Source organism: Beta vulgaris, chromosome 6 (genome assembly GCF_026745355.1).
Source record: "Beta vulgaris subsp. vulgaris cultivar EL10 chromosome 6, EL10.2, whole genome shotgun sequence".
Lineage (NCBI taxonomy): Eukaryota > Viridiplantae > Streptophyta > Magnoliopsida > Caryophyllales > Amaranthaceae > Beta > Beta vulgaris.
Window position 1 is genome coordinate 2,810,694 of NC_079207.1, and position 24,339 is coordinate 2,835,032.

The 24,339-nt window shown below is 32.9% G+C and overlaps 2 protein-coding genes across 2 annotated transcripts; both read left to right on the plus strand.

Moving 5' to 3' along the window:
- The first annotated feature begins 757 nt into the window (after window positions 1-757).
- On the plus strand, window positions 758-5,910 carry LOC104894983 (AP2-like ethylene-responsive transcription factor ANT). The gene is made up of 9 exons (XM_010681372.4): window positions 758-1,632; window positions 1,730-2,390; window positions 2,494-2,576; window positions 2,734-2,742; window positions 2,955-3,043; window positions 3,128-3,201; window positions 3,300-3,350; window positions 3,718-3,794; window positions 4,951-5,910. Exons 1-9 carry the CDS (start codon window positions 1,185-1,187, stop codon window positions 5,553-5,555), a joined length of 2,097 nt encoding a protein of 698 aa, XP_010679674.2. The 5' UTR covers window positions 758-1,184; the 3' UTR covers window positions 5,556-5,910.
- A 16,783-nt stretch (window positions 5,911-22,693) lies between these two features.
- LOC104894984 (receptor-like protein 44) lies at window positions 22,694-23,986 on the plus strand. Its single transcript, XM_010681373.4, has one exon. It carries the CDS (start codon window positions 22,858-22,860, stop codon window positions 23,698-23,700), a length of 843 nt encoding a protein of 280 aa, XP_010679675.2. The 5' UTR covers window positions 22,694-22,857; the 3' UTR covers window positions 23,701-23,986.
- Window positions 23,987-24,339: the final 353 nt, after the last annotated feature.

The window sequence follows — 24,339 nt, forward strand, 5'->3', positions numbered from 1 at the left end:
TTGAGAAAAATATAAATAATTGTAATGCAATATCTCACACCAAGTTACGATGCTACATGAGTTACTAATAAGTCTTCTGCCTTTTTCTATTTCATAATTTAGACTTTTACGTTATTTACATACTTTTTTACCTTCGTTTATGATTTAAATGTTAAGAAAAATATAATAACGTGGGGTTGGTTAGATTTGTATCGATAAGTAAATTCTAAATGTCAACTTTTAAAATATTTACAAATAAATAATTAGATATAGAAATGGCAGTGCCATATATTACGATAGAAAAAAAAATAAATTATATAAGGAAGTATTGAGTGGCAATGGCGGTAAGTTGTTAGCCTATGTACTATTGTTAGCTGCCAAATATTAGCTATTAGAGATTTGACTGTGAAATTGCTTTCTTCCCAGTCCTTGATAAAACTTAAAAAAGTAGTAAAAATAAACTACATTCAATTTTAAAAAGCTATCTCTAGCTCCAAAAGCTAATATTTATAGATTTTCCTAACCACTCATTCAAGCACCAAAAGATATATAGTTCAAACGCTACTACTTCAACAAACACTACTTTTCATCATTAATAGAGTTTTAACTTCGTCCAAACAGTAAAAATTACTTTTAAAGCTATTGTTGAACACGCCCTTACTGTGTTACAGAATTAAGACAGATTGATAAATACTTCTATAAAAACTAAAGAAAAAAATGTACTCCGTAAAAGGGAATTTGTGAATAAGTATTAGTAATCGAAGGGAGCGGGGTAAAGGAAGGGATAAAGCCAAAGTTGAAAGAAAGAAAGAAGAAAAAGAGAGGAGAGAGAGAGAGAGGTGTCTTTCTCATACACAGATCCCTAAATGAAGTTTTATGCAGCAGCAAGAAGGTTACCCCTCCTTCTCCAGCACATATTTGTTTGCTAGAACTCCTCATTCTTTTTGTTCATTTCATTTTAAACTTTAAAAGTCCTTTTCTTTTCTCTTCCTCTCTTTCTCTCTCTTAATCTTTCTCTTTCTCTTTCTCTAGGGATTATCCATTGGTTTTTACTAGTATTTTTTTTTGGGTTTTAGTTCATCTTCAACAAACAACAAAATCCAAGAAAAACGGAAATCATTAGTTTATATTTGGTCAATGATTGAGTGTGTTTTCTTACACTAAGAAAAAAAAAAAACTTGATATTTTAGAGTTGCTAAAAAATCATGAAGTCAATGAACAATGATAATGATGGTATTAGCAACAACAACAATGGTTGGTTGCTAGGTTTCTCACTTTCACCTCAAATCAACAACTTGAATCAACAACAACATCAACAACATCAGCAACAACAACAACAACATCAGCAACATCAACAACATGTTTCTCAAGAATCACACCATCATCAAACTCCAACTACCACTTCTTCAGTTTCCACTTCACTAGCAACCTTAAACAGTTTCTTCCCTTCTCATCATAATTTTCATCAACAAAACAACAACAACAACAACAACATCATTTACAATCATTATTATGGAGGTTCAGCAACTACTTCAGTTGAAGAAACTGAAGTTGTTCATAATCATGAGAGTAATCATAATTCCTCCTTTTTATACTCTCATCCTTTCTCTCTTATGCCTCTAAAATCTGATGGTTCTCTCTGTCTCCCTCAAGGTATATATATATATATTTTTGTTTTGTTTTAGTTACAAAAAACTATATATTATTAAAATTCAAATATTTTCATATTTTGACTTTGAATGTGAAAAAGGAATGGTACAAGCAATTGGGAGTTGTTCCACTACAACAAGCACTACAACATCAAGTGCAACACCAAAGTTAGAAGACTTCTTTGGAGATGATAATCATCAACATCAACATCATCATCACTATAATCATCACCATGATCATCATCAACCACAACAACAACAACATGAAGTAGTGCATGTACAACAATACCCATTTTACCCTCAACTATATGCAGGTGCACTACAAGGTAAAGAAGACCAAGTAATAGGAGATCATCATCAACTCTCATCAACAATGAATGAGACAGATATATCAGCAGGTTTAAGAAATTGGGTACAAAGAAGCTACATTGGTTGCATTGGAAGTGATAATGGTGATCAAATCAACGGTGGAGATCAATCAGGTGTAACAATGAATACTGGTGGTGGGTCCATAGGATATGCTGATTTACAATCTTTAAGCTTATCAATGAGTCCTGGGTCCCAGTCTAGCTGTGTGACTGCTTCACACCAGATTACTCCCTCTTCTAATACTACTGTCATTGGAAGTGAGTCTTTAGGGATAATGGAGAGTAGTAGAAAAAGAGGTGGTGAAAGAATGGACCAAACTACTAAACCAATTGTTCATAGGAAATCTTTGGATACTTTTGGACAAAGAACTTCTCAATATAGAGGTGTTACTAGGTAAAAAAATATTATTTTTAAGAAAAAAAATCATTTTTTTTGTAATTTTTTCAATTAAATCTTTGGGTTTTTTTCCTTAAAATGAAATTAATATGATGAACAGGCATAGATGGACAGGAAGATATGAAGCTCACTTGTGGGACAACAGTTGCAAGAAAGAAGGCCAAAGTAGAAAAGGGAGACAAGGTTAATCTTAATTCAACTACTCTTTATTTTGTTTTATATTTTTTTATTCTATTATGTTTTTCTTTAAACAGTTACTTTTTTTGTCTGTTTAATTTTAACTAACTTAAATGTTTTTTGTTTGGGTGGCCTGGATGTATGTGACTTGCCAAATTTGCAGTTTATCTAGGTAAGTCTTGTATAAATTGTCTTATGATTCTTCGGTTTTATATTAGTTGCAACATTTATATATTATATACTCACAATTAATTGGACCGTTGTTTGTGATCGAAAGTTGACCTTCGTGAACAAATGTTGCAAATAATAAAAAAAACGAAGTAGGTTTATTTTAATTTTTGTCTTATTGAGAACAAAAACTGAAAAAATGGATTTTTTTTATAGGAGGATATGATACAGAAGAGAAGGCAGCAAGAGCATATGATATGGCTGCACTCAAGTATTGGGGACCCTCAACTCATATCAATTTTCCAGTAATGATTTAGCTCTCATTGTTTCTTAAAATAGAACAAAATTTACCAAATCTCAAATAATTGATTCTGAATTCCTAATTACAGTTGGAAAACTACCAACAACAGCTTGAAGATATGAAAAACATGACTAGACAAGAATTTGTTGCTCACTTAAGAAGGTAATATCCCATTATACAGAATTATCTTTGAATTACTTTCATATCAATTTCATATTTTGATAATATATAACATTTGTAAGATAATATGTTTGGTGCAGGAAAAGCAGTGGTTTCTCAAGAGGTGCATCAATCTATAGAGGTGTTACAAGGTGAATATTATCATTTATGATAATTACTATCGTTAGTACATTATTAATTCAAATGTGTCACAATCTATCTATATATATTAAAAAACATGCATAAACAAAAAATTGTGTCACGTGGCGCTCTTCTTAGGGAGTTTTTATTTAGTTTATGTAATTCATGTACAATAAAAAATTTAGAAATTGCATAGTATAGGGTTTGACCCCAAGTATATATATTAAAGTCTTAACCACCAGACTAAGTTGTATTTAGTGTTATTATCATAAAGTATTATAATAAATGAATGAAATTATTTCTTACTCGAGACATAACTCGAACCTAATAACTAGTTTATTTTATGAAAGATGTTATAATCCTTGGATTGTACAACAGGCACCATCAACATGGAAGATGGCAAGCTCGAATCGGGCGAGTTGCAGGGAACAAAGATCTCTATCTGGGCACATTCAGTGAGTTTCCTTAGTTCTAGATTAAATACTGAAATGTTAAGTAGAATATAACAGTTAAATTTAGCCATAAAAACCAGCTTTTCACGTGTTTTTATCATATAGAATCTTAGATCAATAAGTAATAAGTAGTAATAATGATAATATTTAAAGGACTTCTTTATGATCTAGAAAAAGTCATCCTTTGAATCCTTAAGTATATCATCTTTTTGGACACTGGTGATCGAACGATCTCAATTATACTCTTACTACTTAGTAAGTTAGTAGTAGTAGTACATGAACAGTCTTTTGATAAGGCTGTTCTTAAGGGAATATCTTTAACAAAAACCCTTTATTGTTAGTTGCCTTCTCAACATTCTTTCACTTTAGTTTCTTATAAAGCAAAGATCATCATAGAAGAATTTAAGTTGATCCTTTTTCTTTCTTTATCAAAAGAAACTCTTTTGTTTTCTTAGTGCTTATTCTCTGTTGTAAACTTGTATGTATCCAACTGATTTTGACTTATTTGATATTTATTGAAACTTAACTGAAACTATTTGAACTTCTTTTTTCTTTTATATGTCAAAATAAGTTCAACAAATTATACCTAGAATATGCTTTATTATTAGCTTGTTATATGAAGTATAAAAAAAAAACACTTACATATAATAAGTTCAACAAATGATATACCTAGTAATAGTTTGAAAGTATATTTACAACTTCAACCATGTTGAAATAGAAGTATTTATTAATCTATTTGCAAAGTTTATAGAAATCTATATTTTGAAAATTTATTTGGAAACAAATATAATAACATTTTACCTAGTACATATACTTTCTCGTATCAGCAAAAATAAAAAACAACAAATACTTCAATAACATAGTGAAATTATGTTGCTCAGACACGGATTGAGTGTCTACTCGTATACGAGTTTCAAAGTGTTTGACTCGGTCATTTTGTAAAAAAAAAGGCAAGTTTATAGTTTAAAATGAAGTGTTCAAGTGAAGTGTCGTGTCGGACACATAAATGAAGGTGTTAGAGTAATATAGTAGTGAAAGAGCATGATCAAGGTGCAATTTGATACTCCTATGTAGTAATGCAAAGATCAAAGTAGATTAAATAGAAATTCTTTTATCTAAAATGGATGAAGTTGATTCAACTATGACTCTTTTTTCCTAGGCACTCAAGAGGAAGCAGCCGAGGCTTATGACATAGCAGCAATTAAATTCAGAGGGGTGAATGCAGTGACAAACTTTGACATAGTTAGATACGACGTAGACCGTATCATGGCTAGTAGCACCCTACTGGCCAGCGAGCTTGCTAGACGAACAAAGGCACTACCACCACCGCCACCACCACCGCCACAACTACCGGCAAAGAACGACGAGGAGCAAGAAAAACCCGACTGGAAAATCGTCCTCTACCACTCATCTCAGCAGGATCAGATTGATCAAGCCTCAATGGGAATGGACTTAGCCCAAAACCATGACACCACAATGTTGGGCTCCACGGCCCATCAAGAGATAGGTGGGGCCCATTTTTCTAACACATCATCATTGGTTACTAGCTTAAGCAGCTCAAGAGAAGATAGCCCTGAGAAAAACAACACTACTACTAATAGCAGCTTACCTTTATCTTTCACAATGCCACCTTCAGCAACTAAATTATTTGCTAATCCTTCACCAAATATTGGTACTTGGATTAATCAACCTGTTGAGCTTAGGACTCCTTCTATTTCACTCCCACAAATGCCAGTTTTTGCTGCTTGGGCTGATTTGCATTAAGTTCGTGTAATTTCTAACCAGTGTTACCTACTTCGCTACAATTTCAAACGCGCAAAATGGTACAGTATCTTGTATGTGTTTTGTACCTGTGCGCGCACCTAGGTAACGTTGTTGTTTTTGAGTATTAGATTTGCTTATTTGGGGTAGTATAATTAGCGAGTAATTAAGGCGAAGGTGGGTTAATTATTTCATGGTTTTCTTTGTTTAAGTTAATTACCGTGGATGTACGCTTAATCTTATCTTATTGAATCTTTTGATCAAAACTGAAAGTAAACAGTAAGAAAAGAAAAAAAAAATAGCTCTTTTTAGCCTTTACAAGGTGATCATTTAAATTCCATGCAATGATTTTGGACAATGGGGACATCATTCATCATGACTTGCCATTATGTAGCTCTCAATTTACCTAAGTACATGACTCAAATAATGTAGAAATTTTGTTTTTCTTTGACTGGGATTATCATTGTGTTATCTATTTGACTAGATAGCAAATCTAATCTTCTAAAATTTAGGATTAATATTTTTTTTATTCAGTTTTTAACTGGCCAAATAGATTCGGTTCTCATGAGTTAGGGGATTTCAACCCATAAGAAAACTTTCAAAGACTAGAAAGTGGGGATTTATACCCACAAGTAAATATACAACAAACACCTCAAATTAGGGTTAATGCGAGTCGAATTCTAGACCATGATTAGGAGGTGGAAGTTCCAACCATTGAGCTCCCACGTGATTCTCGAGCAGATATATAAAAGAAAGACAAATATGTATATATATCTAAAAATTACTAAATTACTCTATTTGCATTTTTCGATCTCATTCCTACCCAAAAATATATAAAGAGAAAAAAAAATGATAATTTAGACCTCCTTTTTTATCCCCTTCCACGAACATCATCATTACTCTTCATCACTTCTTTATCTTTTGACCACTTTGCTTTCTTCAAAGGTAACAGACATGTCATTCCCTATGATTCAAAAATAAGATTCTCAGATCACAAATTTTTTTTTCTTTTCTGATTAGATGTTTTTTTGCATCATATGCCAGAACCAGAGAACTAGAGAAGGTGTCATATTAACTTTCATCTTAGTAAATCTTGGGAACTAACATTTGATGCTATTTACAGAAATTTCTCATATCAAACCCTTCTCTGCTCTCTAACCATTTATCAAGGAAAACGACACCATTTTCCAACTTTTGATAAGCGTGACTTGATGTTCAAATCTTTATGTGCATCGGATTTTCTTTTTTTAAGACAAAAAAATTGGTTTATTCATTGTATATTAAATCAGTACATTCAAACAATTAAAAGTGTTGTGAATTATTGCACTGGTTTTGCAAGTCAACTTATAATATTGCGTAAGTTTCTCAAAGAAACATGCTAAATGAACAACTACTTTATTCCGCTCCTAAAGAATGCTACACATTTTTTTGGTGTTGGATTAATTAAAAAAGCTACTGAAATAAGCAAATGTTGTACTTCCTCCGTTTCTAAATAAGTGCAACATTTGCATAGTTTTTACTATTCACAGTTTAAACTTTAATTAGCTTAGGTGATTTACATTTTAGGAAAAACATAGTCATGTGGGATCTTGTTAGATTCGTCTGAATGTGAATTTTTTTAATATCAACTTTTTACAATTTTTACTTTTTGATAATTGAAGATATTAATGGTTAAAATAATGCATTGGCAAACGTGCAAACAAGAAATGTTGCACTTAGGGCCTGTTCTCCCCAGCTTATTTTCAGTTCAGTTCAGTTCAATTCAATTCAGTTCAGATCAGTTCAATTCAGACCAATTCAGTTCAGTTCAGCTTTGGACAATACTTTTACTCTCACATATCACTATTCATTTCAGTTCAGTTCAGTTCAGTTCAATTCAGTTCAGTTCAGCTGTTTTATGCCGAAGAGAACAGACCCTTATTTAGAAACGGAGGAAGTATTAATTTTGGAGCAAAGGTAGTTTTTATTTCTCCTCACATGTTACCAAAACATGTATTATCATCCTTGCATGAAAAATGATATAAAATATGTAATCATTTTATATAGTGGCGGATCCAAAATTTTAATATCGGGAGGTTACAAAATAAGACAAGATCCCTTGAAATATATATATAATTCCTCCGTTATGAAATAAGTGAAATGCCTCTCTTTTTCATTTGAGAGTTTTTTTAGAGAAGCGTTTTACTTATTTCAAAAAAAGTATATATATAGTGTTTTTATAACAAAAATCACTTGAACTTACCATAATAATACATTTACACTCTTATAAAGAGAGGGAGGGATAACTGATTGGCTGAAGCATCTCTGTCTTGGTTTTGAGAGGTCTTGAGATTCTCTTTACTCCTCTTCGACTTGTCAATGTTTTCTTAAGATACAAGACTTGGTCTCGCAGCCTTAATAAATTTTGACTAGATTTTACGTCGAGGTATAAGGTAAAACATATTTATGTAGAATATTGTTAGATACTACGTGTCAACGTGGAAAGTGGAAGTTGTTGAAGAAGGATGATGGTAGTGAGGAGTTTTTTAAGAGAGAATCAATCTAAATTAGGACGACAAAAAAAGCATGGAGGTAGGAGAAAAGATAAAGTTTGGAGGTTTAAAATGTCATTAATGTAGGAAAGTGGGAGGAGAGAGACAGAATTGAAAAGAGGGAAAAAATAACCTTACGATATTAGACTATGTGAATAGTAAGAGTGATTTAAGCACAAAATCAAAATTTAGGGGTATTTGAATAATTTTCTAAATGGGAGTGGAGCTTTAAAAATTACGTCAAACCTTAGGAGTACCTGAGGAAATTTCCTACATTTTTTGTTTCTCAAAATTCTATAATATTGACCCTTAAAAGTTAAATCGAATTACTCCGCTTTAGTAATAATTTTAAAAACAAGTAGCAAAGCATAAATATATTCCGAGGAACATTCATAGTTTCATACTCTATTGATTAGTCTCTGCAATAGGAGGTTGGCTTAGTTTTTCTTTCCTTCGAAAAAAATAGTTTCGTATTCTATAATGCCTAAGTGCTTCTAGACTTCTAGTATGTTTTGTCATTTTTTAGTTCTTTTCATTCTGTTAGAACTTAGAATTATTAAAGGCCCACCTTGACTTCTTCTAAATTGTGATGTGATCTTCTAGCAAAGGGCTACGCTTGAACAAGTTTGGTTGTGTTCATAGAGTCCAATTAGTACTTCAGTTTTTGCGAGGCTTCTGGACTCATGGGCTTTCTTATTCATAAGCTGTTGGAACCAAGGTATCTGGCCCATAATCAACATCCTCATTGTTAATTGCAGGCCTCAAGGTCAACCAGCTAAGTTCACTCCCTCATAAAATATTACATGAAACCAAACTATAGTATAGAAGATTTATCTTAATTTCTATAATCCTCAATATGTATTAGTTTTACCAACTTATCTTAATATCGAAAGAAGTTTTTTTACGATCTGTTTAAGTAGTGGTACTAAATGGTAGTAATGATAATAGTTTACAGTGTAAATTTGTGAAAGCATTCCCATATTAACATCCATGATAATGCTACCTTTATTCCAACATACCTATGTTCTTCCTAAAATTTCGTTACCATCCATTACCATTTGAAAAGGTGGTATTGAGGGGTAATAAAAATTTATAGAGAAAAATTTATGCTTTGACATCAAGTTTCATTACCATGGATAGTAACTTGACAATATTTTCACAAATTCACACTAAAAAACATTACTATTACCACCATTTAATACCACTAACCAAACATGCCGTTAGGAGAAAATTGTTGGTATGGTTAATTGATTAGAAAGAAAGCGATCATCTATTCATCTTACCATAGTTTAACAACAAGAGGGATTGAGAGTGAGTTAAATCAAGTCAATATTTTGCACATCTTGACCACGGAAAACAAACTATTGCAGGCTTGTATCCCGTGCAAATTATTGGGCTGGGCCTCATTGCTAGATGCACAGATTGTCTAAGACCCCCTCCGGCTAGGTATGGATGGAACACCTTGCATGACCAATTGGGAGATAAAAATCTCTGTATTATGGCCTATTATGGGGTAGTAAATAACCTGTGTAATTAAGAGCACAATCAATTGTTGTCCTATAATTTGTGGTAATTAACTATTTTATTATTTTCTCACTCTTTCACCTACCCCACCATTTTTTCTCTCTCCTCCATTTCCTTCTTTGCTCCTCTTTTTCTTGGTCCATCATGAAGAACTGGGCATCAATTTCTTGGTCAAATTTTTTCTCTCTCCTATTACTTTTATACTCTCTATCCTCATAACCCACAAGAAGGGGAACCATTGGGAATACTCTAAGTGTTCATTCCGAATTAATCGATCCAACATTTCGAATCGGTAATATTACAATCCGAAACCGATATAAAAAAAACGGATATTTGATTTTCGGATACCCTGATTTTTTTCTATAGTCCTTTTAACTTGGTTAAGGCAATATTCTAGTACAAATTTTGCGAAATTTGCCATGTATTCTTCATTTCAATTTTTTTGAATCATTAACTTGTCAATACATGACAATAGGTAGATTTTTCCAATTTTCATTTCCTAGGTGTTATGGCTCGCTAGATTTCACCGTAGGCAAAGAAGACGAGGAGGTGAGATAAAGGATGTGGCGAGACTGGTGGTCAGTGACGGTAACATGGAGTGAACACAAAAGAGGAGAGTCATAGTTCAATACTAGGTGAGTCATAACTCAATTGGGGTCACGAACTGCAATGTGAAAACAACGATCACTTGGTAGTATTACGTTCACTTGTTTAAGGTTTTTCTTTTTAGCTTTTAGTTGCTTTTACTCTTTTATTTATTCTTTTTTCAAAATTATATACTGAAAAAAAAGGATATTTCGAATATCCGAAAAAAAAAACCTCAATCCATATTAGATTCGATTTTGTGTATATATGGCAAAAAATGTCCAAAACTCAAAAATCAGATTGGATATCTGTTTTTTTGGGTCGAATCACGGATCAAATTATGAACAATCTGATTTATAACCTTGTCAGACACCAAAGATCGTAAGGATAAGAGTTAGCTCAAGTGAATAGAGCGCTTCCCCTTGGCCCCTGAGGTCAGGGGTTCAATCCTTACTCCCAGCATTATGCTGGGATATTTCCTTTGCATGCTATGCATGTCTTACCAGCCAATGTGTTGATGTTTCCTATAGGCTAGTAACCTTGTAGGGGTTAGCCCTTGGGCTGACTTAATTTCCTAATAAAAAAAAAAAAAGACACCAAAGATCGTGGCTATGTGATTAGGTAAATAAATATGCTAAATTATGTCTTGTAAAACGTTGTCTTTTTCATCTTTATTTCAGTAACGATTAACTATAAGTTGATTGGTTATATGCCTTGTTTTACTTAGTAACTTACCCACTTGGTAGAAAAAGGCATCCACAATAGATTATCTCCGTTTCTTTGTAATCCATGCACTTTGTATTTTGACACAATTCACATATTTTACTTTGACCATCGTTTGTGATTTATGTATAAGGAAAAATATAATCATGTGAAATCGTGTTACATTCATCTCGACATATATTTTCCGCATAACAACTTTTTTATCATATTAACTTTTGTCTTAAAATCTAACTCCAAAATTTCTAAATATAAAAGAAGAACTTTTGGAGAAAATAGGGAGGTACTTAAGATTTCGAAAGCATATAACATACACACATAAGCATACCATGTCACTACTTATACATGGATATGAGATCATATATGGAAATTAAACAGGATATATATATATATATATATATATATATATATATATATATTATATATATATATATATGTATTATGTAACTTGAATATAACTTATGCTACATAATTCAGAATATTATAATGTTATTTTGAAATAAGAACCATTTACAATATAGTTTTACAACATATGCAATTGTATCAATTTAGAAGAATAATAACGTATTAATTACTCTTTTATTTCTAAATCCTATAGCGATAATGTAGTTATAGGAATAATGTACAGCCATATCAGTAATTTTAAAAAATGTATTTTTGGAAATGGAGTTATATAGAGATAAAAATACATATTTATAGTTTGGATAATGAACAGTTAGAGTTTGATTTTCACTCAAGAGTTTAATTACATCATAACACCTTATCGCATATGAATATAATTATACCATATAAAAACGAATGCGTGCATCACAAGTAGACCTGACAATTATCCATTGGTTAGTGAATTATCCATCCACCTACCCTAGATTAATGCATGAAAACATGCGATGAGGCGGGTGACAGGCGAGTGGCTGGTGGAGCGGATGGCGGGCCGATTGGATATGGATGTAATAATTTTTACCCGTCACTCGCTCCATCCATCAACCCACACAAATATATATGTTATTGTTAGTATTAATTTCGACATGTATTTATTTAGTCATTTTTATGTTACATCGATTGTTGAAATCTCAATTATTTATTTTTTAAAACCGTTAACTTTTCAAAATAAAATTTTCTAGCATCACCCATTTGTCACCCACCTACCCATCTTACTCGCGGTTGATGAATGGGTTAGATATTGGTGGAAGTCTTTGCGGATGATGGATGGTAACTGTTGTGGATGGATATTTGGTCGCCGGTGATGGGCGGGTTGAGGTCCACCCTCCCCATCTCCGGGTCGTTGCCAACCCTAATTGCAAGGGTACGTACTTTAAAACTAGTATTCCTTATTTGATACGAGAACCAAAATAAAAAAAAATCATTAACCATTCCATATACAAGATGTAATTTAAAAAATGTGTTAAATAATGTAAACTCGTCAAACTTGAAGTGTTGGATATTAATCATATATTTATAAGGGTTAAAAAATACTAGTCCTAATGGTGTTAGGAACCCGAAAGATATAATAATTAAACTATACAAAGTATATCCTAAATCAATGAGAAAATATTTTCTAGATATATATATTCACTTTCACACCCTTGCAATCATAGCCGGAGAACAACATACGCTAAGACTGTATATGAACTACAAGGAGGGTTTCAAGGTAGGCCCTTGGTAAAAATGTTAGCAAACTGATATTAAGTAGGCACATGAAGCACGCGAACTTGATCCAATGCTTCCTTTTCACGAACAAAATGAAGATCCATTTCCACATGTTTGGTGTGTTGGTGCTGGATCGAGTTGGTAGATAAAGAATAGCATTGACATCATCACAATAAACGACAGTCTTCTAACGAAGAGGACAATGCAACTTAAGAAGTAAGGTACGAAGTCCACATGACTCTACAACAACATTAGCGACACCTCGATACTCCCACTGAACTAGATACAGATAAAGTGGTCTGACTCTTTGAGAATCAAGAAATAAGGTTGTCCCCTAAAAAACGATAATATCCCGAAGTAGAACGATAAGTGTAAGAGCAGACCCTAATCGACATCTATATAATTAGGATATAATATATTCTCTATCAAAAAAATCTGTCGGGAACTCTACATATACCCTTTCGAGGTAAGATGTGTTATTCGATATATACACGTAAATAGATATTTCAACAAGCTAAGCCCAGTTGTCGATTTTCTTGGTGCATATAGATATTAAACTTAATGATTACTATTAGTTTAATCCTTCATTGACTAATAAAAATAATGTTAATAGTGGTGGTGGCCGTCCCATATAGGTATAGGAGTATATATCAATTTTGCCTGCATCAAAATCAGCCAAATAAGCTTAGGCATTTGGCACCCTATCGTCTGTATTTTTTTATAGTTCCTACTTTAATTTGACTTTGAACGTTTACCAATGCACTTATTCTATATTAAATATCTTTCATTACATATTAGTAAAAATTATAATAATTGAATATTAATAAAGTACTCATTGAGACGAATCAAACAAGATCCCACATGACTATATTTTTTTCTTATATATTCGAATAATGTAAAGATTCTCTCTAATTGTGAATAGTGTTAAGATTCTAAATGAGAAAGATAAAAAAAATACAGAGGGAGTGCTCGTTTAACTCTGTTTTTTTGGCTTATTTTCAATTCAGTTAAATTCAATTCAGTTCAATTTCTCTCTGCAATTTAAATTTTTTCAATTGAGTTCAATTAATTTCGATTCAGTTTAGTTTTTCTTGGTTGAAAAAAAGGAGAGATTTAGGCTTTTTTTTATTATTTGGTAAGATGAATAACCTCTAGACTGTCCTCGCATGGGTCCAACCCAGAAGCACAGACACTTGGAATGAGGGGGAGTTGCAAGGAAAATTCTCCTCCAAGTGTTCCTCACTTGTTGTAATTTAAGCTAGACCTGGCAATCAGACTAATCGGATCGGATTCGGATCAATTCAGGTCGGACTGTTTTCGTATCAAGCTATATTCAGACCGGACCATTTCGGACCGAATCGAAATTCGAGATTATGTTTCGGATCATCATCGGATAGGGATGCTTTTCGGATCGAACGATCATGGATAGGATGGTTAATTGTCTCACCTTTATTATGTATGGATTTGTTACTCCTTTGGTCTAATGGTTTCTTTGACTATGAGCTTTTTGTTATGTATATATATGAAACTTCACTCTTCGTGCTTTCTAAAGTAATACATAACTAATTTGCATAGTCAGAACTTGTGCTAAAGAGTACTTGTGATAATCGTTTTTTTTACAAACATGTCAGTTTCGGGTACTTCGAATCAGAGCATATTGGAAGTCAATAACTGCTTATTACTTTGAGATGGGTTACCTTTGGGTCGGATTGATTTTGGATCGGGAAAGATCATATCGAATCATTCGAATTTCAAATGAGTTTCGGATCAAGATTATTTCGGACCGGATTATTTCAGATTCGGACCGTCTGTTTTCGGACCCAAATCGGATATTTCGAATCAGGATCAATTTTGACAGGTCTAATTTAAACCCTAATTTTGAAATCATAGGCTGAAATTCCTATCAAGTGAGTTAAGTGAGGTTGGTCGGGAGCCTTAGGCATTTACCAACTGAATGCGTATGAATATAATGGACTATACTTCGTTGTGTTAGCTCCACTGGCTATTTATGCTTGCTAGACAAAGGTCAAGCAAAAAACTTTTTGTTGTGAACTGGACATGTCACATTCCCATGATCACATCTGACATCCAAGTAGTTTCTCTCTCTATATATGCATGCATGATGCATCACCACACATTTGAAAAGTCTAGAGATGTCTCGTCACCTAACTCTTATACTACAGGTATAAATAAACATGTGTCAATTGATCCACGTACAAAAATACTCAATATTGTAATTGTATGACGTATCGACATAGGGTTCGCTCGAGTCTCCAGCATCCAAGTGGAAGACTAGGATCGATCTCTCGAATTAATAGCACCATTAACCATGAGTAGGAAAAAGATTACGAGGACAATGTCAAATTTTGAACCGTTCAAAAAAAATAAAATATGCAAGATTTTGAACTCTTAACCATATGAGTAGATATAGATGGTAAGAATGTAAGATGATTGGAGAATTTTGGAGTGATGGGCCGAGCGAATGCACGATCATACGTGAGTGCGGAGCCCACTACCTAATTTGTTAACTTTATTTTATTTGGAGCGTTACGCCGTTACTATTTACTGTCCGTATTTACTTAAAACCGTTCGTATTTTTTCAAAATTTTCCTAAACTACCCCTCACTCTCTCTTCCTCACTTTCTCTCACCTCACCCCAACCACCACGGACAACCACCGCCACTTGAACCACCACCACGGGACCACCACCACACCGGAACCACCACCGAAACCACCATCACACCGAAACCACCATTTCCTTTGTGTCTTTTGTTAAAAAAAAATGCGGTGGTAGTTTCGGTGTGGTGGTGGTTTCAGTGATGGTTCCGGTGCTGGTTGAAGTGAGGTGAGAGGAAGTGAGAATGAGAGTGAGGGATGGGGAGAGAGAGAGTGAGTGAGTATACATAGGAGGTAGTTTAGGAAAATTTTGAAAAAAATGCAGACAGTAAATAGCGAAGAGGTTTATTTATCTCCTTCCAGTTAAAACAACACCGTTATTATTGGAGTTGTCCCCTAATTTCAGACCTCCAGCCAAAACAAGCGTTTTAGATGGAAGAAAATCAAATAAATAATAAGCTGAGCGGATAGCTAACACGTGTGTTAGCGCTAGTTGCAACACGCCACTTGTCACTCTTTGATTAGGGAGAAAAAAATACAATTATAGATATTAAAAATGTGATATTTTAAATAATAGAAAGGCAGAAAAAATAAATAATTACCAATGGCTCTATTTTTCCAAATTCTACAAATACATACCCATTTTGCAATATTCAAACAAGAGTTTGCCTTGTAAGAGACCGCCTACTTTTAGATTAAAATTAGACAATGGTTTGCCGAATATTAAAAAGAGAATTAGCCGAATAGTGGCTAGAATGATTTCTTTTGGTGACTAGTTTAATCCATTTAGTGACCATGTCTACTCTTATATCAAAATTAGTTTGTCTCTTTTAATATTTTTTGTTCAAACAAATATTTTTTCAGTTATTTACTAATTTTCCTTATCTTATATGAAATATCTTTCATTTTTACACTTCAAAAAAAAAATCTCGATGTGCATTTAGTTTAGTTAATGACAAAACAATAATAATGTTTTGATTTATTCTTAATAATTATTATCAGTTTCTAATGGATATTTCATATTATTAAGAAATAAATATTGGATATATTGTATAATGATATTCGGTAATGAGAGAAAAAAAAAATTGGGTAAGGTCAAAGATTAGGAGATAGAGAGAGAGAAAAAAAGTAGTTGGTATTATTTACTTTTTTGTTCATGGTTACAATGGATGGTCGAGAAAAGATTATGGAGTAATATTTTTTAGAGAGAGAAAAATAGAGAGTGATGAGTTAAGATCTTATTCAATGATTGTGAATAATGGTCAAATCCATCTTTCAAGAAACTACAATGAACCAGATCGAGCAATACAGCGCAACCCCCCGTATTTGCTGAATCAAGCAGTTATTGATGAGGAAGTCTATCATTATGACATAATTTGGGAAGAATATTCTTGATCTAGCCATGTTGACCGCATCCGAGATTCCATATACCTCTATGTTTAGTGTCGAACTTCAAATAATGAGAACAATTTCTCCTACCTGAAGACAAAAGAACCATACTCACAACTCTCATAAGGGAGAAAGAGATCTCCACAGCAGAGACTAAAAGTCCCATAACAGAGTTTGAGAAAATCTCATAAAGAGAGACTATTTTATTTAATAAAACAAGAAATAAATGAACTAAAAATTGAAAATAAAAGGAAAAAATAGTCTTACCATGAATGAAATTATCCGTGACAATTCCTTATTCAGGGTTTGAGAGAGAACAGAGAGAGGAGGGCGGCTAGAATTTTAATGATATTTGATTTCCTTAATTTTTTTTTTCTTCTTAATTTCCGGCATGTAAATTAATCACATTCTTAAGTCCATGCAAGCTTGTAATAATTATTCTTGCGAAAAAAAAAAAGCTTATAGTGAATTAATGGCTGAGATCATTATTGCATCACTCTTTCTTCAATCTATAAATTGACACTTGTGCCCTCCCAAGATACATCTGTGTGACTACAACTCAAAAGCTACACATATGATTAGGATAAGACCCACCAACAACATAAAGTATGATTTGTGTTCTAAATTCTTTATTCCATTGGACAAAAAGTATAATGAAAGATATAATTTCATAAAAGATGCGTATTAAATTACATATTTTGCGGGTGGCAATTGCAGAAAAAAGCGGAGGAAATCTTCTCCCTGATCACGCCTACGAGCACATGCTTGAGCTTATGATGTAATTCTTGCATAAAAAAGGATTCAATTGTGGACTCTTTTGCAAAAAGTGACAACTACGAAATTCAAAATGAAAGGGTAAATCTAAGATCTTATTTATCGCATATAAAGTTGAGTTCATTTCATAAGAAACTGGTTACTTATCAATCAAAATTAAATAATTTAAATTCAATATTCGAAAGAGAATTAATAGTGACTAGGTTAATTTCTTTCGATAATTAATTTAATTTATTTAGTAATTTGGTCTAATTTTATATTAAAATTAGATTATATCTCTAAATAACTTTTGTACGAAGTTTGTCATTTTAGATGCTTTTTCATTTTGAGATGGAACTTTAGATACTTTGTAATCAACCATGCATTTCCTGTGGTAAGAACTAAGAAATACTCCCTCTGTTTTTTTTTATCAATCCTACTTTGACTTTGCACGTTTGCCAATGCACGTTTTAAAACTTAAATATCTTTCATAATATATTAGTAAAAATTATAACGATTGAATTTTAATAAAGTACTAATTGAGACGAATCAAATAAGACCCCACATGACTATATTTTTTTCTTATAAATTGAGAACATTTGAGAAGATTCTCTCTATGCATGAATAGTGTCAAGATTCTAAGTGAGAAAGATAAAAAAAAACAGAGGGAGTACAAATTAGGTCATTGTTTTAGGTGGAAAAAAAACATCGTTAGCTCAACTTGAGTAAAATAGTCCATTTATCTAGACTATTCTCTTCCATTCTTATTATTACATACTAAATTTGTTTTTATTTAGTTGCAACATTCACTTTTTTGCACAAACTTTAAGAAATGAGAAAAAAGAGTAAATTGACCCACTTATTGTAATTAAATGGGGGGAGAGAGAGATTTAAGGGTATTATAGTCAAATTATCCCAAAAGCTTCCTAAAAAGGAAAATGTTGCAACTAATATAAAACACGTAAAAGTAGAAATTGTTGCAACTAAATAAAAACAGAGGTAGTATGAGATAGAATGCATATAAATTATGGTGTTTGGTTAGAAGCTATTTCCCTTAGAAATACAGGTTCTTAGAAAATACAATATGGATATTGTGTTTGGTTACAGGGAAATGAGAGAAGCATAGAATATACAAACTTTAAAGAAAATACCATTTTTCACGAAACATGGGAAATCACTCACCAAACCCTCCTGGTGAGTAATTTCCTACGGGGTGTCAACCAAACAAATATACCTAGCTCTTAGTTTATTAACAAGGGAAAGAATCATGAAATGTAAATTTCCATAAAAAATTACTTCCCATGTGAACCAAACGAGGCCTAATACATGAGAAAAAAAAATGACAACATCAAATCTATATTCAATGGTTAGTAGAGATGGCCAATAGTGTGGGCTGGACTCGCAAAAAGCCCGGTCTAGCCCAGCTCGAACCGTGAAATTGGTGGGTGGGCCGTGGGCCAAATTTCTTGAGTCCAGCCCATCAAAGCCCGCTACTAAAACCGCCCAGCCCGGACCACGAAACCGGTCCAACCCAACCCATGAACCAGCCCAGTCCAAGTTATTATTGAACCAAAATGTGTATATTTTAATCAAATTGTATATATTTTAATCAAATTGCATATATTATAATTCAGTCAAATTTTAAAATAATGAAATTATTCATTAATTTTAATAATTGTATATATTTTTATTCATTTTAAAGATTTTATATAACAATAATGAATAATTTCAATGATTAAATAATTTTGAAAAAAAAATTTCATGTCGGCCCGCCAGCCCGGTCCAGCCCGCTAGACCCACGAACCGCCAGAACTGCTTCTCGAACCGTGAAAATCGGTGTGGGCCAAGACTTTTCAGCCCGCGGACCAGTCCACCCAACCCATGAATTTCACGGTCCGGTCCTAGGCCGTGAAATCGCAGCTCGCTCCGGCCCACGGTCCGGCCCGCCCAACCCGCACCAGTGGCCATCACTAATGGTTATATTATATTATACGAGTATTGTCGCCTCATCTCCTCTCTGGCTCTCTCCCTCCCCAATTTTCTTTCTAAGGTGTTTAGTTTTCATGGCATTTTGATCGGGAGTAGTATAATTTCAAAAGATAATAGACTATTCATATCCCTTTTCATTAGTTTCCAAAAATTATTTTCGTTTTTACCGCTTTTTTTTTGTTTTGTTTTTTTCATTCGTGAGAGTTTTTCTCTTTTTTAGCGGGTTATTGCTTCCTAACTTTTGTATGAGTTTATTTTTATTTTAATGGTGTTAACAATTTAGAAGATGATCTGGATCTTATGAGGGTTTAGGTTTTTTCATCAATTCATTACTATAAACAATTATATTACATAATTAGATTCTGAAGGTTTACGAATGAAAAGACATTAAAATATATTGCTGGCATTAAGCTTGAATCGGTAGAGTTGGAGTTGTCTCGAGTATGCTTGAAATTATTCTTTCTGCATTGTGCAAATTATTGCGATTACCTAAATCTGTATCTTTTATTATCATTATATATGTTGTATAGCTTATTATTAATGATATTCTTCTTCCCATTAAGACTCTGTTTGGTTGGGTGTAAAACATTTTCGATGTAAAATGCTTTTCATGGAGAACAATTTACGATAGAAAACGCAATTCCAAAATTAATTTTTCATTATTTGGTTCCATCTAAGAAAAATGATGAAAAAGAAAAGAAAATGTAAAATAAAGTAAGGAGGTAGGGAGAGGAGTGTAAAGGAAAGATAAGAAAAATGAAGGAAAACAGTTCTCCGTTCATTTTGAAGGGGGAATGATTTTCCACCCATCATTGGAAGAATAATTTTACTCATAGGAAAAATGGTTTTACACTACTTTGCAAACCAAACAATGTCAAATTCAAAATAGATTAGAACAGTTTTTCAGGAAAACGTTTTACGCTCAAACAAACAGAGCCTAAAAATCTTATACGAGTACTAAAATATAGAGTATTAATTTTTTTTTTTCCGGAAAGGCGCAGGTTACAAAAGCTATCCCATCCTAGAAGATTATGAGAAGCGGAATCTTCGAGGGAGGGATTAGTACCTCGACAACAGATACGAACACAAGAGTCATATCAAGCTTTGGTGAGGTATGTCTCCTTCAACGAAATAAGATCCAAAAGTTTTTTAACAAAAATCCACGACGAGTGAGTGAATTCTCTTATCCATTCCTCATTTAAATAACTTTTTTTTTTTAAAAAAATCACTCATATATATATAATCAAGGAAAAAAGTGAAAAAAGATATAAGAGAGAGGAGAGGAATTTTGAAATATGGTGAATAAAAAGTACAAAAAGTAAATATAAAATAGAGAAGAGAGAAAAATGGGGTGGGGTGGGGGGGGGGGGGTTGGTTAAATGGGTTAATGTATTTGGTGAAACCACATGAAAGATAAAAGTGAAGAATATTAATTGGACATTTTACCTTAAATAAATAGTAACAGTGCAATTATTAAAAAGAATGGTCATAAAAGAAAAATGTGTAAATTAAAAAGAACGGGAGTAGTATATAAAAGCTTTTTTTGCATAACGGCTACGTAAAAAAGAAAAAACTACACGAAATAAAGTGGATTCTTGGATAAAAGCAGCCCCCCTCTCTTTCAAACCCTAAACTCCACTACCCCTTCTTCATAGTCAGGGGTTGCCATGGATGATTTCATTTATGGAAAGTCCATTTTTCCTTTTTATTTTCGATTTTTAGTTCATTTCTTGTTTTGTTTAATAAATTAGGCTCTCTATATGGGATTATTTCAAACCTTGTTATGAGAATTTTAGTCTCTATTTTGGAGATATTCTTCTCCCTTACGGGAGTTGTGAGTATGGTTCTTTGTTTTTAGGTATGAGAAAATATAATTATTGGTAGAAATTCGAGACTCATCATAAAGTATTGGAATATCAGACGCGATCAACATGAGTCGAATAAGAATGCTCTTCCCAAATTATGTCAGAATGATATATTTCCTAATCAATAGTTGTTTGATTCAACAAATACAAGATAACTGTATTGTATTACTCAATTTGGTTCATTGTAATTTTTTTGAAAACGAATTTGATTTAACTTTATTTAATTATATTTTATTCTTTTTTAATATTTATTGTAGATGTCGCTTGACATTCCATTAATAAAATTTATCTTAAAAAAACAAAGTGGATTCAAGGATGATGTCCATGATGTTAGGTAGTTTAACCAGTAAATTAGGTAAAATAACCCCTTTACAAAGAAAATTAGTAAATTATAGACAATAGTGCCAATCTTGCAACTACACAAAAGTCACATCCCTTCCAACTCGTAAACAACAAATCTACTCCAATTACTCTCTTTTTTTTTTTGATAAAAAATTCTAAGGAACAACTGACCAACTGAGAAAAGTACTCTAGACTTTAGACACTAGTCCATTTACTCTATTTTTTTAATAAAAATTCTAAGGAACGATTAAGGTAAGATGAAGGCGGTATTTGCAATTAGAGTTTTAGATTAAAAGGATAGTTTTGGACAACTTCAAGAATTTTGACTAGTCAAAAACTGTAAAAAGAGTATTTGGTAAAAGAGAAGTTTTAGAGAATTTTGTAATAATAACTCTTAAAATGAAAAAGCTTTTAATATGAGCTTTTTCTTTAGAGGATTAGGTAAGAATATGTTCAATGACTTTTATGCATCTAATAATAATCATATGTATTAAAATGTCTATAAATGTCATTTCACACAAATAAATGGCAATAAACTTTTAACAATCAGTTAACATCTCTAGAAAGAAGTTGTCAAATCAACCGTCAAATCTATTTAACAAAAAGTTAAAACTCTAACAACAAATTCTAACTTTATTTGTCAAACAAGATTGAAATCTTTTGCAAAGAGTGAGACTTGATCTCATAATCTTCAAAATCGAATGTGATGCTAATACCACTATACTATCACCTGCTAGTCTTAGGGCTTGTTCTTTTCGGCATAAAACAGCTGAACTGAATTGAACTGAACTAAAGGTCTGTTCTCCCCACCTTATTTTTAGTTCAGTTCAATTCAGTTCAGTTCAGCTCTTGACAATACTTTTACTCTCACATATCATTATTCATTTCAGTTCAGTTCAATTCAGTTCAGTTGTTTTATGTCGAAGAGAACAGACCCTAAATTGAACTGAACTGAAATGAATAGTGATATGTGAGAGTAAAAGTATTGTTCAGAGCTGAATTGAACTGAACTGAGCTGAATTGAATTAAACTGAACTGAACTAAAATAAGCTAGAGAGAACATGCCCTAGTCCACAGTCTAATTACTTAAAACATTAATGCTCTAGCCTCTACTGACTATTGTAAGGTAGGAAGTATATTGACGCAATCACCCTTGTGTTCTTTTCCATTCATTCATTTTCCCCATATTTCTTTCCTCAACTCCACTTCTCCTCCCACCATACCCACTCACCAACATCCTTCATTTCTCTCTCTTTCTCTCTCCACTCCCCCCACAAACTCCCAAATTTAATTTAAAAAAACCCCACAAAATTCAACTCTCAACATCAACCTGGCTTCATCTCCATGAAAAAACACCAGCATCACCATCACCATCTCTCCATTTTCACCACCTTACTAACATTCTCTCTCCTCCTTCAAACCCAACCCACAACCTCAGATCCAAACGACGAAGCTTGTTTAACTCAACTCTTCACCTCTTTACAAGACCCAACTCACAGCCTCAAAAACTGGACTCTCCCAAACTTCTCTAACCCATGCAATGGTTTCGACTCACACCTCACAGGTGCCACGTGTAACAACGGTCGCATCTTCCGTCTTTCTCTCTCTTCTCTCTCTCTTCACGGAACAATCTCACCATCTCTTTCAAAATGTACAAACCTTCAAACCCTAGACCTTTCCTCAAACTCTATCTCCGGTGAAATCCCTTCAGAGTTAAAAGACCTTTCTAACCTCGCCGTATTAAATCTCTCAGGTAATCGTCTTTCCGGTGAGATCCCACCAACACTTTACCTTTGTGCTTACCTTAATATCATCGACTTACATGGGAATCTTTTAAGTGGGACTATACCTCAACAACTTGGATTACTTGTAAGACTTACTACTTTTAATGTTGCTTATAATAAATTGTCGGGAATGATTCCACCTTCTATTGGGAATCGAAGTGGGAATTTACCTAGGTTTAATGCGACGTCGTTTAGAGGGAATAAAGAATTGTATGGGTATCCTCTTGAACCGTATAAGAATCATGGATTGTCTGTTGGAGCGATTGTTGGAATTGGGCTTGGAAGTGGGCTTTTGAGTTTGATTGTTAGTTTTACTGTTGTTTGTATTTGGTTGAAGGTTTCTGAACAGAAATCTGCTGCTGCTCAAGAAGGAAAGATTTCTCATATCATGCCTGATTATTGATTTTTTTTTTATGGGAATTGTTTTTAAGTATTTTCATTTTTAGTTTAGAAAACATCTTCCTACTTTTTTTTTTTTTTTAAATCATTAGCTATTGATCTTGATTTTTAGAGGATTTTGTGGGTTTATTTTCTTCTTTTTGGGTGATTTTTAAGGGTTTTTTTGTTTTTTTTGTTTCCGGAAATCGACAATGTACAAAGAAACGGAAAAAAATTCAACATGTGAGATTTTTATTACTGGAGAAATGCTCCGTTGTAGTATATACGAATCGATGTTCATTTCTTCGTTAGTTTTTTATTTTTATTTTTTGTGCTTTATATGGAATTTAAACATGGAAACTATGTAGAATTATGTTTTTCTGGGTGCAATACTGCAATTGCAAATGACGTGGAAAGCTCTTGTAGGATTATTATACTCCCTCTTTTCAATTTAGTTAGTTGTGACAATGATTTGTGCAGATGTGAGTTGTGCCATATTGGAAAAAGAGGAGAGAAAGTACCACAATGTAGGCTAAAGAGGCAATTCTTATTATTGTCAATTAGTTTTAGTATGGAACCTCTATTGGGCTTGTATGTAGATCGAACTCTCCTGCTCTAATTATGACAGTTTCATTTTGCGTAATAACTTTTCTCTCTTTTATTA